The sequence below is a fragment of the Macrotis lagotis genome, chromosome 8 (assembly GCF_037893015.1).
Source record: "Macrotis lagotis isolate mMagLag1 chromosome 8, bilby.v1.9.chrom.fasta, whole genome shotgun sequence".
NCBI lineage: Eukaryota > Metazoa > Chordata > Mammalia > Peramelemorphia > Peramelidae > Macrotis > Macrotis lagotis.
The window spans coordinates 164,000,615-164,015,081 of NC_133665.1; the positions used below are offsets into that span (position 1 = coordinate 164,000,615).

A 14,467-nucleotide genomic window follows, 5' to 3' on the forward strand; every position below is an offset into this window, starting at 1 on the left:
TCCTGAATCCTCTCTCTTATCACACTTGGTCATATCCTTTTTTCTTTTCTTTTCTAGCAATACAAATAACAGTAACTGCAGATTCAGACTCAATATATGAAAAACGGTCCTTTTTGTAGTGAAGACGTATGAAAAGCAGTGTGTTATAGTGCAAAGGGAGTTGATCCTGGGGTCAAAATACCTGGTTGCAAATTCCACTGCTGAGATATACTAACTGAGAGGAGTTTTCTAAGAATAAATTGCAAAGCAGGGGTTCTTCTATATGGATAAAAGAAAAATAACTAGAGGGGCAAGACATAATATTTATAAGATGAAGAAAAGACAAGAATTCCTCTTAGCTGCAGAATATAGACCTAGCAGCAACAATGGTGCAAATCGGCTTAGAATTATAAACTAATAAAGCTGTTCCATAGCAGAATGGGAGGTTTTGAGAAGTGTTGAGTTCCCTGTGATGGGAGGTGTTCAAGCAGAGGCTGAATAACAGCTTGTCGTGATATTGAAGATAGGATCCTTTTAAAATATTAAAAAATTCTTTAAAATATTATACTTTTTTCCCTAAGCTATTAAAAATTGAATTCCACATTCTTTTCCTCCCTCTCCCTCCTGGTTCCTTAAGAAGGCAAGCACTTTGATTTCAATTATACATGAAATCATGCAAAATATATTTCCATATTTCTCATATTGAAAAACAAAACAAAACAAGAAACATGAGTGAAAAATATGCTTCAATCAACATTCACTTCAACAGTTCTCACTCTGGAGGTGAATAGCATTTTTTTAGTATGAGTCCTTTGGAATTGTCTTGGATTATGGTATTGATCAAAGTAACTAAGTCTTACACAGTTAATCATTGTTACACTACTGCCATCAATGTATACAGTGTTCTGGTTTTGCTAACTTCACTTTGCATCATTTTATGTCTTTCCAGATTCTTCTGAAAAATCTCTTGCTCATCATTCTTCTAGCACAATAGTATTCCATCACAATCATATACCACAACTTGTCCAGTCATTCCCCAATTGATGGGCACCCCTTCAATTTCCAATTCTTTGCCACAACTAACAAAACTGCTACAAAAATTTGATATCTTTGGAATATAGACTAGTAGTGGTATTGCTGAATAAAAGGATACACACACACACACACACACACACACACACACACACACACACACACATTACATACAGTTCCAAATGACTCTCCAAAATATTTGGATCAGTTCAGAGCTCCATTAAAAGTGCATTAGTGTCCCTACTTTTCCTCTTCCCCATCAATATTTATCATTTTATTTTTCTGTCATATTAACTAATCAGATAAATGTATAGTAGTACTTCAGAGTTGTTTTAATTTGTATTTCTAATTTAATCTATCCCACTTATTTATTTCATAACAAGTACCTTCTTGTTTTGATGATTACCACTTTGTAATATAATTTGAGACTTGACACTGCTAGGCCATTTTCCTTTGAATTTTTTCATTTATTCCCTTTATAATCTCGAACTTTTGTTCTACCAGATGAATTTTGTTGCTATTTTTTTCTAGCTTCATAAAAGAGTCTTTTCTGATATTTTGATTGATATGTTTTCAAAGTTATTTTATTCAGTATTTTTTGCTACTAAATATTTTTTCAAAATTTTCTTGCATCACTCTCATTTCTTTTTGTAATTTTTCTTCTACCAGTATTCTACAGTATTTGAGTCTTAAAAGTCATTTTTTTTGCTCTTCCAGGATTTCTTGTTGGACTTGTTTTCAATTCACATTTTTCTTTATGGCTTTGCTTTTAGTTCTTTTAACATCATTGTCTTTTTTGGGGGGGGGGAGGGCAGTGAGGTTAAGTAACTTGCCCAAGGTCACACAGCCATGTAATTATTAAGTGTCTGAGGTCAGATTCAAACTCAGATCCTCCTGACTCCAGGGCCAGTGCTCTATCCACTGCACCACCTAGCTGCCCCAACATAATCGTCTTCAAAATTCATACTTTGATCTTTACTGTCACCATCTTGACTTTTTATGTTTTGGTTCTTTTGTTTGCTATTTACCCCCTTATTTTTCTAGCCTACTTCTCTTTGAACTTCACATTTAAGTTGATCTCTTTTCACTTGGTGGTGATGGGACACTGTTGCAAGCTTCAGACTTTGTTTTTGTGTGTGTGCTTATTTTAGAGCTAGGGGGCTCTAAAATGGGGTTTTGGAAGTTTTTTTGTTACTTCCAAGGCAATTTGATCCAGGTAGATGTATGGTCACTGTTTTCTTGATCTGCATTCTATGTAACATGCATATTAATATTTCTGTTTTTTACATAGGATAGGCCCCTGCTCCTTTGTGACCAAAAATATTCTTCTCTACCATGGAACCATAACTAACTTAGTCTGGACATTGGAATTGTGGCTTACACCTTATACCATACTCAACAGATAGCACAAACATTCCCTATAATTTCTGTCTGATCCCCCTAAATTGTCTTGGATTGGAAAAATATCTCTGCCTCACCAGAATTTGGTTTGAGGCATTATTTTAAAGCTGTTTGAGAAAAATGTTAGAGGAACTTGACTGTGGTGTTTCTTTTATTCTTCCATCTTTGGCTCTTCCCTATGATGAGATCCTTGTTAAAGTTTGGTTTGCATTCAGTGACCACTGGGATCCTTTCCAACTCTTAACTTTGCTCCTCTCAAAATGACTTTTTTGGCATATAACTTCAGTTTTCCTAGTGTGAGAACTGGCTTGGCTTGTTACTGGATACTTTTAGTGGATTTCTTCATGAGATCATGAAGAAGAAAACTTGAAGCATTAATTTTTTATTACTAGCTTTAATGCTAAAGAAGAAAAATCACAACAAAATCCCCTTTGACTCAGGATTTCATTTTAATCTCTTAACTCTGGCAGTAGATACCTTCGCGAAATGACCTAACCTGCCAGTAAACATCAGGGATATGAGAGCAGAGATTTTATCCTGTGCCAGCATCATTTTCCTCTCTTGATAAATTGCATCATGCAGTTTACTGCTGTAAAATATTTATTTAGAAGGATATTTCTTTCCTCTGGGGAAAATGCTACCTATTTTATTTTTACATCTTTAATGTACAGATGGAACTCCATTTTTCCAGTTTCTATGTAACATGTATATTGATATTTCTGTCTCCTGAGTTATTTCTGTCTACTGAGTTTATCTTGTGTAAATATTTGGCAAATGAGTAAATAAGAAATATATCCAATTATGTATGAAATGGTGAAATCATACAGATATTAAAAGAGATAAACATACTTAAAAAGCTGGATCATGGATTTATAACTGGTAGGCTAGCTAGTATAATGTTCTCATTTTAAAGATGGGAAAATTGAGGACCAGAGAGGTGGAATGGTGATCAATATCAGGAAGATAAGATAATAAGTAGAAGGGAGGGATTTGAACCTTGGTACTTTGAGTCCAAACTCCTTCTCAAGGAAATATGTGATTTTTTAAATTAAATTAACACTGGATCTTTTTTAAAACTTCAAAGAAAGTTTAAACAGTTCTTTCATAGCATCCAGAAAACATATATTATTCTCCATGAAAGTTCATTTTGAAATCCCAAGTAATTAATTTCTCATGTATTCCATCTCATTTCCATTTAGTCAACATCAAACTCATTTATTTCTCTGTTTCCTAGGACTCAGAAGGGTTAGGAGGGCAAACTATAAGAGATCGCCTTGGAAAGAGATCTCATTTGAGTGGAGGGAAGATACCTGTTAAAAGCATACTTTGATGATTCTTGGCCTTAGTAACTCTGTCCAAATGGAAACATTGTCTAGGTTCTACCAATTAGAGGAACTGGCATACTTTTCTCAGAAGAGAACTCCATCTGTTGGAAGCTGCCAAGCTTTCTCTTCTCCAGGCAATCAGAACTCTTATTGAAATATTAAGGGGTTTCTGTCCCTTTCTTCCTGACCAGCAGGTTCAAGTTTGGACTATGTGATCTCAAGTTCCCTTCTAGTTTGACATTCTTTATTATCCCTTTTGCCAAGAAACATTCATTAAGCATTATATATGGTGTATATATAATGTATGTATATATATATGTATATATATATGTATATATATATATATATATATAGTTTTGAGAAGTAAAGATGGGGAGAGACAATATGGGGAGGGATTTAGGCATGGGGGAGAGTTTGTCCAGTGGAGAAAATCAGAATAGCTGGTAGTCCATTTTGGCTGCAGTGTAGAGTTATGGAAGAATAATTTTTCTGAAAGGGAAATGAGCCATTGGTATCATTTCAGTGCCAATAAAATGAAAGGAAAGTTTTTAGTCCATTGGGTACCCCAGGATGAACAGGTGAAGAGAGGATTAACTGTAGTTTATATCAGGGAGAGAAGTACTACCAATGAGATCACAGATTCATTGGAGAACTGTCCTATATCTGAGGATCATCTGAGTTCAACAACTCGACTGAAATACATCAGTGTCTGCAGGCATTACAATAATACATCTCCCTTAGATGATTATTTGAATGATTTTGATTGTGTCCTTCATTAAAAGATGGAGAAATAATTTGTTTCCGAAATCCATTCAGATTTAATATAAACATGAGACATAATATGAAGCTTCTTTGGATTATTAAAAAAGTTTAAATCATTTGCTTTACACAATACTGAACACAAATAAAACCAATTAAACTTGCTTTGGGAATATTTAACAAATAAATCTCAAATGTAATAATAAATGCAAAGTGCTATATAAATGTCAGTTTTATTATTTCTATCATTTTTGTTATTATTAAAAAAAGAAATTCAGCTACTCAAATGCCATAAATTTTCAGTTTCTTCCTTTAAGTCTTTATCTGAATTCTATTTTGTTCATTCATTCTCATTGTTTTCTTCATATATTGGTGATTAAGGTTACTCAGTTTTTCTGTTTCTCTATTTCCCCTTTATTTTAGAAATGTCTTTAGATATTTACCTTTATTCTGACTTTTCAATATTAATGTCTTTGCCATATGCCTTTACATTAATCTGTCAATATGTAATGAAATACACTATACTCCTTCATTGTTAGATATTTAGGTTGCTTCCATTTTTTCATATATATATATATATATATATATATATATATATATATATATATATTATGTTTCTGTGAACTCTTTGAACAAATAACTCTTTTCTTTTGGTTGGTGATAACATTTCCAGGTCACATTCCCAACAATGGATCTTTTGGGTTAAAAGCTTAAAGGCTATGATTATTTTTATAGCCTTTTTTTAGCCCACCGTCAGATGGCTCTATGAAAAGATTCAAGTTTGCAATTCGGCCAACAATGAATGAGTGTACTTGTTTCTCCACATTCCTAACAGCCTTGAACTTTGTTGCCTTTATCTCTGTTTGGCCTATTTCTTAACAAGTGACATCTTTCTCATGTATTAGTTCACATCTTATGTAACATAAACTTCTGGGGAAGTATTAACTTTTTAGGACACTGTCATCAAGTGACTCATTAGACTGGGGTGAGAATAAGCAACATTGGGAGGTTTGATTCACTGTGGAGTTAGAAATGTCAATCTGTATTTGAAAATACACAGCCATTAAGCCAATATTGGTTTGTAAGTGAATTGGTTAATTTTCATTATAGTCAAGAATTATACCAACATCTACTCTGTGAGCATTCAGATAAATACTTTAATGTATCAGTACTTTAAAATAATATATTCTAAGGTGCTATGTATGATCCAAAACCATCTATCTATTTATTTGTTTGTTTGTTTGTTTATTTATTTATTCATCATCTTATTCATTGGTTCATGTATAAGAATGAGATTGGGACATTGTCCATGTATGTTAATAATCAATCTGTATCCCCAAATCATCTCTAAAAAATAGGAGAAAATCTTTAGGGAAGAGCCAAGAAAAAAATGATTTGATTTCCATGGATTGCTGAAGTTGGCAACATGAGAAATTTTAGATATTTTTTAAAAAGGAAGTTAGCTATCTATTATAGATGGTTCCACTACTGAAAATTAGTGGAATAGGTCATATACCCTTGAAATTACTTTTTTTCCCATGTGAAGAAGGACTATTTGGGGAGTCCCAAAGTGACAGAATGTTAGCATTGAAAAGGGAACGTAGGTTATCTTCTCCAACCAATAACTGAATAAAAATCGCATCTATGTTTAATCCAACATGTAGTGATCCAACTTTTATTGGGAGATGTCTAGTGAATAGGAACCTACCACATACAAAGAAGCTTCTTTTGCTTTGGGAGAGTTCAAATGAATTGTCAAGATGCTTTTCCTGACATCAAGCATAAATCTGCCATGATTCAACATTCCCTTGCCTTCTCCAAGTTCTGCCATCTCGGGGGCCAAGCCGAATCATTCTGATTCGTTTTCCATGGGCTAATTTTTTTTGCAAGGCAATGGGGTTAAGTGGCTTGCCCAAGGCCACACAGCTAGATAATTATTAAGTTGTCTGAGGCCGGATTTGAACTCAGATACTCCTGACTCCAGGTCAAGTGCTCTATCCACTGTATCACCTAGCCACCCCCATGGGGTTAGATTTTTAAGTATTCAGTGACAGCTATCATGTTACCTTAAGTCTTCCTTTTGTTCAGGCTAAGCACCCTATTTTTTGACTGATTTAGAAATCCTTCCCCTTCATTCTCTAGACTCCATTCTAAATGTGGACTCCAGAATAAGATGCAGTGTTTCAGATATAGCCTGTCAGTCTATGATGAAACTTTTGAAGACTCATAGAATTTTACAATTGGAAATGAGCAAAGGTTCCATCTTGTCGAATCTACAAAAGAATCCTCACGATTACAAATCTGAGTTTTAATTGAAGACCCTCTCCCCAGAGGCGTCTCTCTTTACCTTTGGACTATTTATTTGCTCTATTAGAAAGTCCTGACTTTCTGAAATTAAGAACCTACTTGAATATGTTTCCTCTCTTTTCTTTTCTTTTCCTTTTTTACCTTCTTTCTCCCATCTTCTTGTCCCTTCCATATTAATTGCCACTCATCATAAAGGATTATAAAAAATCCTTAAAAACTACCTTCATTCTTACTTTTAAAATAGCTCTCTTCAGTAGAAATCACTTCATTGGCAAGTCTTTGTCTTCATGAGAATGGCTGCAAGCAACACAAAAGAAAATGGATTCCTTCCCAGCAGAAATATAATTATGAAAAAAAAATCACAATATAAGAAATAGCCTTCAAACCAAACAACTTAATTCCTTTGAAATGGTATCAAGATGGTTGATTTTGAGGAAGAAATTAAGTAGCAAAATTCCTACTTCTTTTTCCTTCCTGGTGTTTTTCTGGGGTCCAGATTCATTTCTTCCCTTCCCTTTGCTCAGCTTTTGACAATTGCCTTAAAGGGTTGATCCAATAATTGGTTGAAGGGGTTCTTTTCTAAATGCTCAAACAGAAAATGAAAGCATTAAAATTCCATAATACCAAAAACCAGAGCTGGAAGGGATGTCAGATCCTCTTAGATCTGATTAGTAGTCAGTCATCTAATCCAACCCTAACAATCTCTTGTCTAAATCTCTGGCAAACGATCATCCCACTTTTGCTTGGTTCTATGAAATGGGAGAAGAAATCTGGTTCTCTCTCCTTTCTAGGATGGATCCTGTTTGCCAATCATAATTCTTTTATTTGCTATAGCCCTTCAGACATGTATTCCATTATTATGGGGATGCAGTTGTCTCTTCTATGCCTATGCTCATGTTTTTCTCACCCAGAATGTTAACTTTTCTCTCCTCTAAATCTAATATTTATCTTTCAAGATCTTAATCAAGTTCCATCTTCTCTATGAAGTCTTTTTTAACTTCCAAATTCTATGTTCCTTGGAGTCAAAGACTCACAAACTCTCAGATTTGGAAGAGAACTTAGAAGTGACCCAGCCCAGTTCACATCCCTCAAAGAATTTTCTTTACAATACACTCAGCACTGTCTTCATGAAGATGTCTAGTGAAGGGAAACCTATTAAAATTGGAGGCAGGTTTAGAGCTGAAATGATCCTTAGAGATTGTTTAGTCCAACCCTCTCATTTGGGAAAGCCAAGATAAAGAGAAATAGTTGCTTTTCCCAGTTCACACTTGAATGGAAAGTAGAATATTATGACTAGAGTGCTGGACTTGGATTCCACAGGAAGAGATGGGTTCAAACTACACCTCTGTTAATTTCTGTTGAACTCAACCTACAATCACTAGGAAATCATCTTGAGGCAGCAAAATGTTGCAGTGGAAAGAATGCTGGACCTGGAGTTAGAAAGACCTGAGTTCAAATCCAGTATAAGACAGTAGATATATGACCCTAGGCAAATCACTTAACTTTTGTTTGTCTCAGTTTTTTCATATGTAAAATGGGTATAAAAGTGGAATCTTTGTTGCAAGGATGAAATGAGATTATATTGTAAACTGCTTGATAAACCTTAAAGTTATAGAAATTCTAACTATTATTATTATCGTAAAAAATTATTATCATCCTCAAAATCTTATTCTTCTCTACCCCTATATCTGATTATTTATCAAGTTCTGTTGGTTCTCTCTAATGTAACATCTTTTACACAAATCATTTTTCTTCAATTATATGTTCATGACCCTAATTCAGGCTCTTATCACGATTCCCTGGACCATTGTAATAATTTCCTTATTTGTCTCTCTCCCTCAGATCTCTTCCTTCTCCATTCTATCCTCCACATAGGTGAATCAGATCTGATATGCTGCTCTCCCATGGGACTTCCTATAGCATCTTGGATCAAATACTAACTTCTATTTGCCATTTAATCAATACCACACAGTCTGACTCCAGGTCATCTTTTCAGGTTTTTTTTTATGTCTCATTATTCTCTCCAGATTTCAGTCAAATTACCCTTCTTCTTGTTTCCTCATACCTGGCAAGAGGCCATTCCCCTTGCTTGCAGTGTAGCCTTCCTCACATCTCTTATAATTCTGGTTTCCTTCAAATGTCACTTCCAGTTGAGACCTTTCTTGATTATTCTCTAGTATTTTAGTGCCTTCTATCATCTACTTACAAATATTATCTCATTTTATCTTGACAGCAGCCTTGGGAAGTAAATATTATTATCTCCATTTTTTTTTACAGCTGAAGAAACTGAAGCAGACAGAAGCAAAGTGAATTACCCAGTTCATATAGCCTGTAACTATATAATGGTAGATTTGAATTCAGGTCTTTCTAATGCCAGGTGAAATACTGTATCTGCTCTGTCACCAAGCTGGCATCTAGAGAATGTCAAGCATTCTAGAAGATAGGCTTCCTCTAAAGGATGACCCTACTTTGGTGAATTTGGGGGACAACTTAGACAAAGGTCCTATAAGAACAATATCCATGGGTAGACTGTAATGTGTATAGCTTGAGGCAGTATCCACACACACAAAGATCATAGATCTAGTCAATTCCCTCAATCTCCCTATTATTTTAGGCAAAAAATACATAATGCATTCTTTCCTATAATTCCCCAACACAATAAACAAAGCTTGGATTACATGATTTCAAGATCCCATTTAGATCCATGAATGTCTGATCTTGTGGCCCTATTTAGTACATATGGTTTTCTAAAGTAAGTTGACCCCAAGACATAACTATTTGTAAGCGTTCTACTGAGTACACCAGTACCAAAAAGAAAAATTGTGCATAACTATCTTGTAAAAGGTGGAATCCATGTCCAAATCCTACTTCAGAAACTTGTGACCTTGGATGAGTCAGTCAACATTTTATTCCTTCAGTTTCTTCATTTGAAAAATAGAGATAACAATAGTATCCATGACTGTTTTGTAATCAAATGTAATAATAAATGTAAAGTAACTGTAAGTCTTAAACTAATTTATTACAATTATTATCATAGCTCACATTATTATGATTCTTCACAAAAATGGATGGTTACCTCTTGGAGGGGAAAAGAAGTATCCAGATTATTATTTCCATTTTATAAATGGGGAAACTGAGCTTTTGGGAGGTTCAGTGATTTTTGACTAATGTTGTGTAGTCAGGAGGTATATGAGGAAGCTTCTAATTTTAGTCCTCATGTGATAAATATAACTTACAGTTTGAACAGTTGATTGATTGGGTTAAATATTACCTCTGATATGAAACCTTCCCCATGGTCCCAGACACTAATGCTTTCTCCTACTCTTCCTTTAAATAATCTTGTATTATCTTTGTATAATTCTTTATCTACCTAAGCCACACACATGATAATTTCCCTGATAGACTTTGAGCCTTTGGAGAATGGATATTGTTGAATTCTTGTCTCTGCAGTTTCAGTGCCTAGAATAGGTAGAGTAGATGCTTAAAGAATACTTGTTGATTGATCATTTGATTGACTCCAGTCAGTTTTCTATATGGCCACGAATCTGCCAGTTGAAGCTATTAGGTTGGTTTTCTGAATGTGATTATAACTGTTTCTCCAAATAGATGGCTTGATTATTCACAGATCATAGAAGTATGGAATTCTAGGATGCTGAATTTAGAAGGGACCTCAGAGATTGCATAGTCCAACCCTCTCATTTTCTTGATGAAGAAGTTGAGAATAGGATGTATGCAGTTGAAATAGAAATTTCCCTTTGAGTTTTCAGATGAGGTACATTAATAGCCCATTTGATAACATTTTTCTTTATACTTTAAAATTTAGTGGCCCTTCTGAAGAGTCTTTTGTCTATTAGAGGAATTCATTAGAGCATATTTCTCCCATTTTGTTTAACAGGCACAGAGATAACTCTTCCTTCATTTGCTGACCCTCTTGTGTCATTTAGTAATCTAATTAAAGCCTAATGGCCAACAGGGAGGGTATTTCCCGACAGATAATTGAGGAGTTAATTCATCTTGGCCCCTCTACACAGCTAGTCACTAGATGCCAGAAAATACCAGACCTCTAGGTCATTCTTGCTATTATGAATCTAATCAAGCATTTCCCCCCATTTCTTTGCCTGTTAACACAAGTTCTATGTGATTTTTGCTATCAATAGTTTTTTTTAAATTATGAGCTTGGCCTTTACATTTTGGAAATCTATTCAATTGCTGGTAAGCAATGTGAAATTAGAATCATACAAACAAAAGATTTTATGGTGGAAGAGATCTCAGTGGTCATCCAGGACAACCTGTTCATCCATCCTTTTCTTGAAGACCTTGAGTGAGAAATAGAACCACTACCTTCCAAGATATCATCTCTCATTGTAAAGGAGTTTTTGCTGCTATCAAGTCTAAATTAGATTCCTAATAACTTGCCCCATCATTCCTCTGGATGTTTAGCCCTTTGAGTCATGCAAAATAAATCATTTCAATTGATCAGCATATTATGACCCATGAAAAACCCTGAAAGACAAAGGTTCTGGTAATTAATAATCAATTTATTAATTAGGTTAGCTAGCAATCAATAAGTTGATGGTCATTGATTTCTCTCAGTAACCAAAGACAATCCAAGGAGAGAATAAATCAGACCTTGATTCATAGCATTTGTCACAGTTTCTGAAGTTGTAAATGCTCACAGTGAGAAAAAAACTTCGGAGCTGGTTAAAGCTGGCTTCATCATATCCTGTTTTGGTTCTGACCAATGATTTCATTGGTGGAGTGAATGCCCAAATACTAAATTCCTTCTATTAACAATGTTTCTTATGTTCTGTTTAGCTTCCAGAATTAGAGCCTTCATGTCCAGAAAGGTTAAGTCAGTCTAAGGTCAAGGTTACACAGCCAGTATAAATATGAGATAGTACTTGAACCAGGACTTTCTTAACTCTTAATGGCTGGCTCTCTCTATACCTTTGCAATGCATTTCAGGAAACATGGCTTTGCCATATTAAAAAAAGGAAGGAAGGAAGGAAGGAAGAAGGAAAGAAAGAAAGGGAGGGAGGGAGGAAGGAAAGAGAAAAAGGAAAGAAAGGAAAAAAGAAAGAAAGAAAAAGAAAGGACAGAAGAAAGGAAGGAAGGGAGGAAGGAAAGAAAGAAAAGAAGGAAGGGAGGAAGGAAAGAAGGAAAGAAATGTAGGAAAGTAAAAAGAATAAAGAAAGAAAGAATGAAGGAAGAACTTGGGTACCACAAAAATGGTCACATGAGTCTTGCTCATTGTGAGGCTAAATGCCTTTGTGAATATTTTTGTTCTTGCACATCTCAGGGCACCACCAGGTCAAGCAAGGGACATGTGAAGTGGTTGCTGTGCATCGCTGCTGCAATAAGAACAGGATTGAGGAGCGATCCCAGACGGTCAAGTGCTCTTGCTTCCCAGGGCAGGTGGCTGGTACAACAAGGGCTCAGCCTTCCTGTGTTGAAGGTAAGCAATCTCTAATCGATGCTGCTAAGATCTCAGTAAGATGGGAAGAACTTAACCTTCCTACCCTGTTTGTTGACTTTTTGCTTCCTGAGCTGTGTAATCCTTCCTTTTCTTAGTCCCTGTTTGTTGGTGGTGATGAATATATTATGGATAATTAAGTCTCTTAATATATGTAGTGATGCATCTTCTGTCTTTGCCAGTGGTATCTGTGGCTCAAGACATTATTTCTCAGACTAGGGGACTTGGGAGGCCAATCATCCAGCAGCTTTACTGGTTGGAAACAGCACAAAACCATTTGGTACTCAGGCTATGATTTAGGTTTAGAGAGACAATATGGGGTAGTTGCCAATCCTGCACTTAGAAGTCAGAAGACCTGATTGTGAACTTCATCTAATATATTAGCTATGTGACACTGGTAAATCACTTATACTATTTCTGCCTTAGTTTCTTCATTTGTTGAACAAGGAAGGGGATTGAACTGGATGAAAGTACAAATGGATAAAAACATTGATTAAATACTGCCAAACATTGGTGTTAAGCACTTGGGTTGCAAATAGAAAAGAGATGATAGTCTGCTACTAAAAAGCCCACCCTCTAATTAGGTAAGACAATATATAGAAGATCTCGGTGATAAGAAAGGGAAATTTTAGTTTGGAAATTTTTAAGGATGGTCATTGGTCATGGGATCATCCATCTAGAGGTGGAATGGGCCTCGGAGGTCATCTATTCTGATCCTTGCATTTTACAGTTGCAAGAACTGAGGTCTGAGCAATGATTTTCCCAAGATCTTATGGTCAATGAGTGTCAGGGATGGGATTTGAATCCATGCCTTTTGACTTCAGAGTTCTGGAGCCGAAAGGGTTGAATCCTCTAGGGGATTATTTCAGATGTGGGCAGTAAGACCTAAGGTCCACCAAATTTATGCTTATATGTATGATCCTATTAGTCATCTGCCCCAGCACTACAGTGTGGACTTATAGGGGTTTGGATCCTGCATCTTCTACTTACTAAAGTGTGCAGCCTTGATCAAGTCACCTCATCTCTAAATCACAGTGTATTCTTCTGTAAAATGAAGGGGTTGGACCAGATGGGCATTGAGGGCCCTTCCTGATCTAAATCTAGAACCCTACGATCTGCTGTAATTCAGGGGTCAGCAATTACAGAACAACATGTCTGCATGACTCTGAAGACTGCTAGTAGCAGGAGACTGCCCAGAAAATCAAGGATCATAGACCTGCAAATCTGATGTTACTTGAAATTTCTCAGGCTCAGTTTTGAGGTGAGAATATGCAACACTGACTGGCAGAACTTGTAAGAAAACAAGGTCCTTAACATAAAATAGGGAGCAGGAACTGTGGTTATAAAGGAGGACTTGCTAGGGAGGCTGTGTGTTCATGACAAAAGAAACTACTCAATTAGAAATAAACATTTGCCTGAATTTAAACATGCTGAGAAGAATTAGTATAACTGGCCACTCTCTAAGGGGCAGGCAGGGCTTCCTGACTTCAGGTCCAGCTCTCCATCTAATGGGCTAGTATTTATAAATCTCATCTCACCTTATCCTTGCGACAAATGTAGGAGGTGTTTTAAGTATTGTTATCTACTTTTTATATTTATGGCAGCTAAGTGGTGCAGTGGATACTTTGCTGAACCTGGAGTTAGGAAGACCTCAATTCAAATTTGATCTCAGATACTTGGTAACTGTGTGATCCTGGGCAAGTCACTTAGTCCTTTTTGCCTCAGTTTCCTCATGTGTAAAATGAGCAGGAGAAGGAAATGGCAAACCACTCCAGTATCTTTGCCAAGAAAACCTGAAATGGAGTTGTGAAAAGTTGGACACAATTGACAAAACTAAACAACAATGATAGTAATAACAAAAAGATAAAGGAGATTAAAACTCCTTGAGGAGTATCTATCATCCTCTTTTCTTTATCATAGAGATAGGCAGGTAGGTAAAGCACTGGGCATGGAGTTAGGAAGATCTGAATTCAAATCCTCTCTCAGACACTTGCAAGTTGTATGACCCTGGGCAGGTCATTTAATCTTTATTTGCCTCAGTTTCCCTATTTGGAAAATGAGCATAAAAATAGAACCTACTTTGTTATTGTAAAGATCAAATGAGACAATATTTTTAGAGTGCTTTGCTCAGTGACTGGCATGCTTTTTGATTGTTCAGTTACTTTTCACTCTTTGTGATCCTATTTGGGGT

At 35.7% G+C, this 14,467-nt stretch overlaps 1 protein-coding gene across 1 annotated transcript in view; it reads left to right on the forward strand.

Annotated features, from left to right (window-relative positions):
* The window catches only part of TAFA4 (TAFA chemokine like family member 4), a 98,013-nt gene extending 84,744 nt beyond the window's left edge, over positions 1-13,269 (forward strand). Inside the window, exons 3-4 of the mRNA XM_074199052.1 lie at positions 12,103-12,258; positions 13,205-13,269. Of these exons, the coding sequence (XP_074055153.1) occupies positions 12,103-12,258; positions 13,205-13,269 (221 nt within the window). The remainder of the gene's footprint in view (positions 1-12,102; positions 12,259-13,204) is intronic.
* The last annotated feature ends 1,198 nt before the right edge of the window (positions 13,270-14,467 follow it).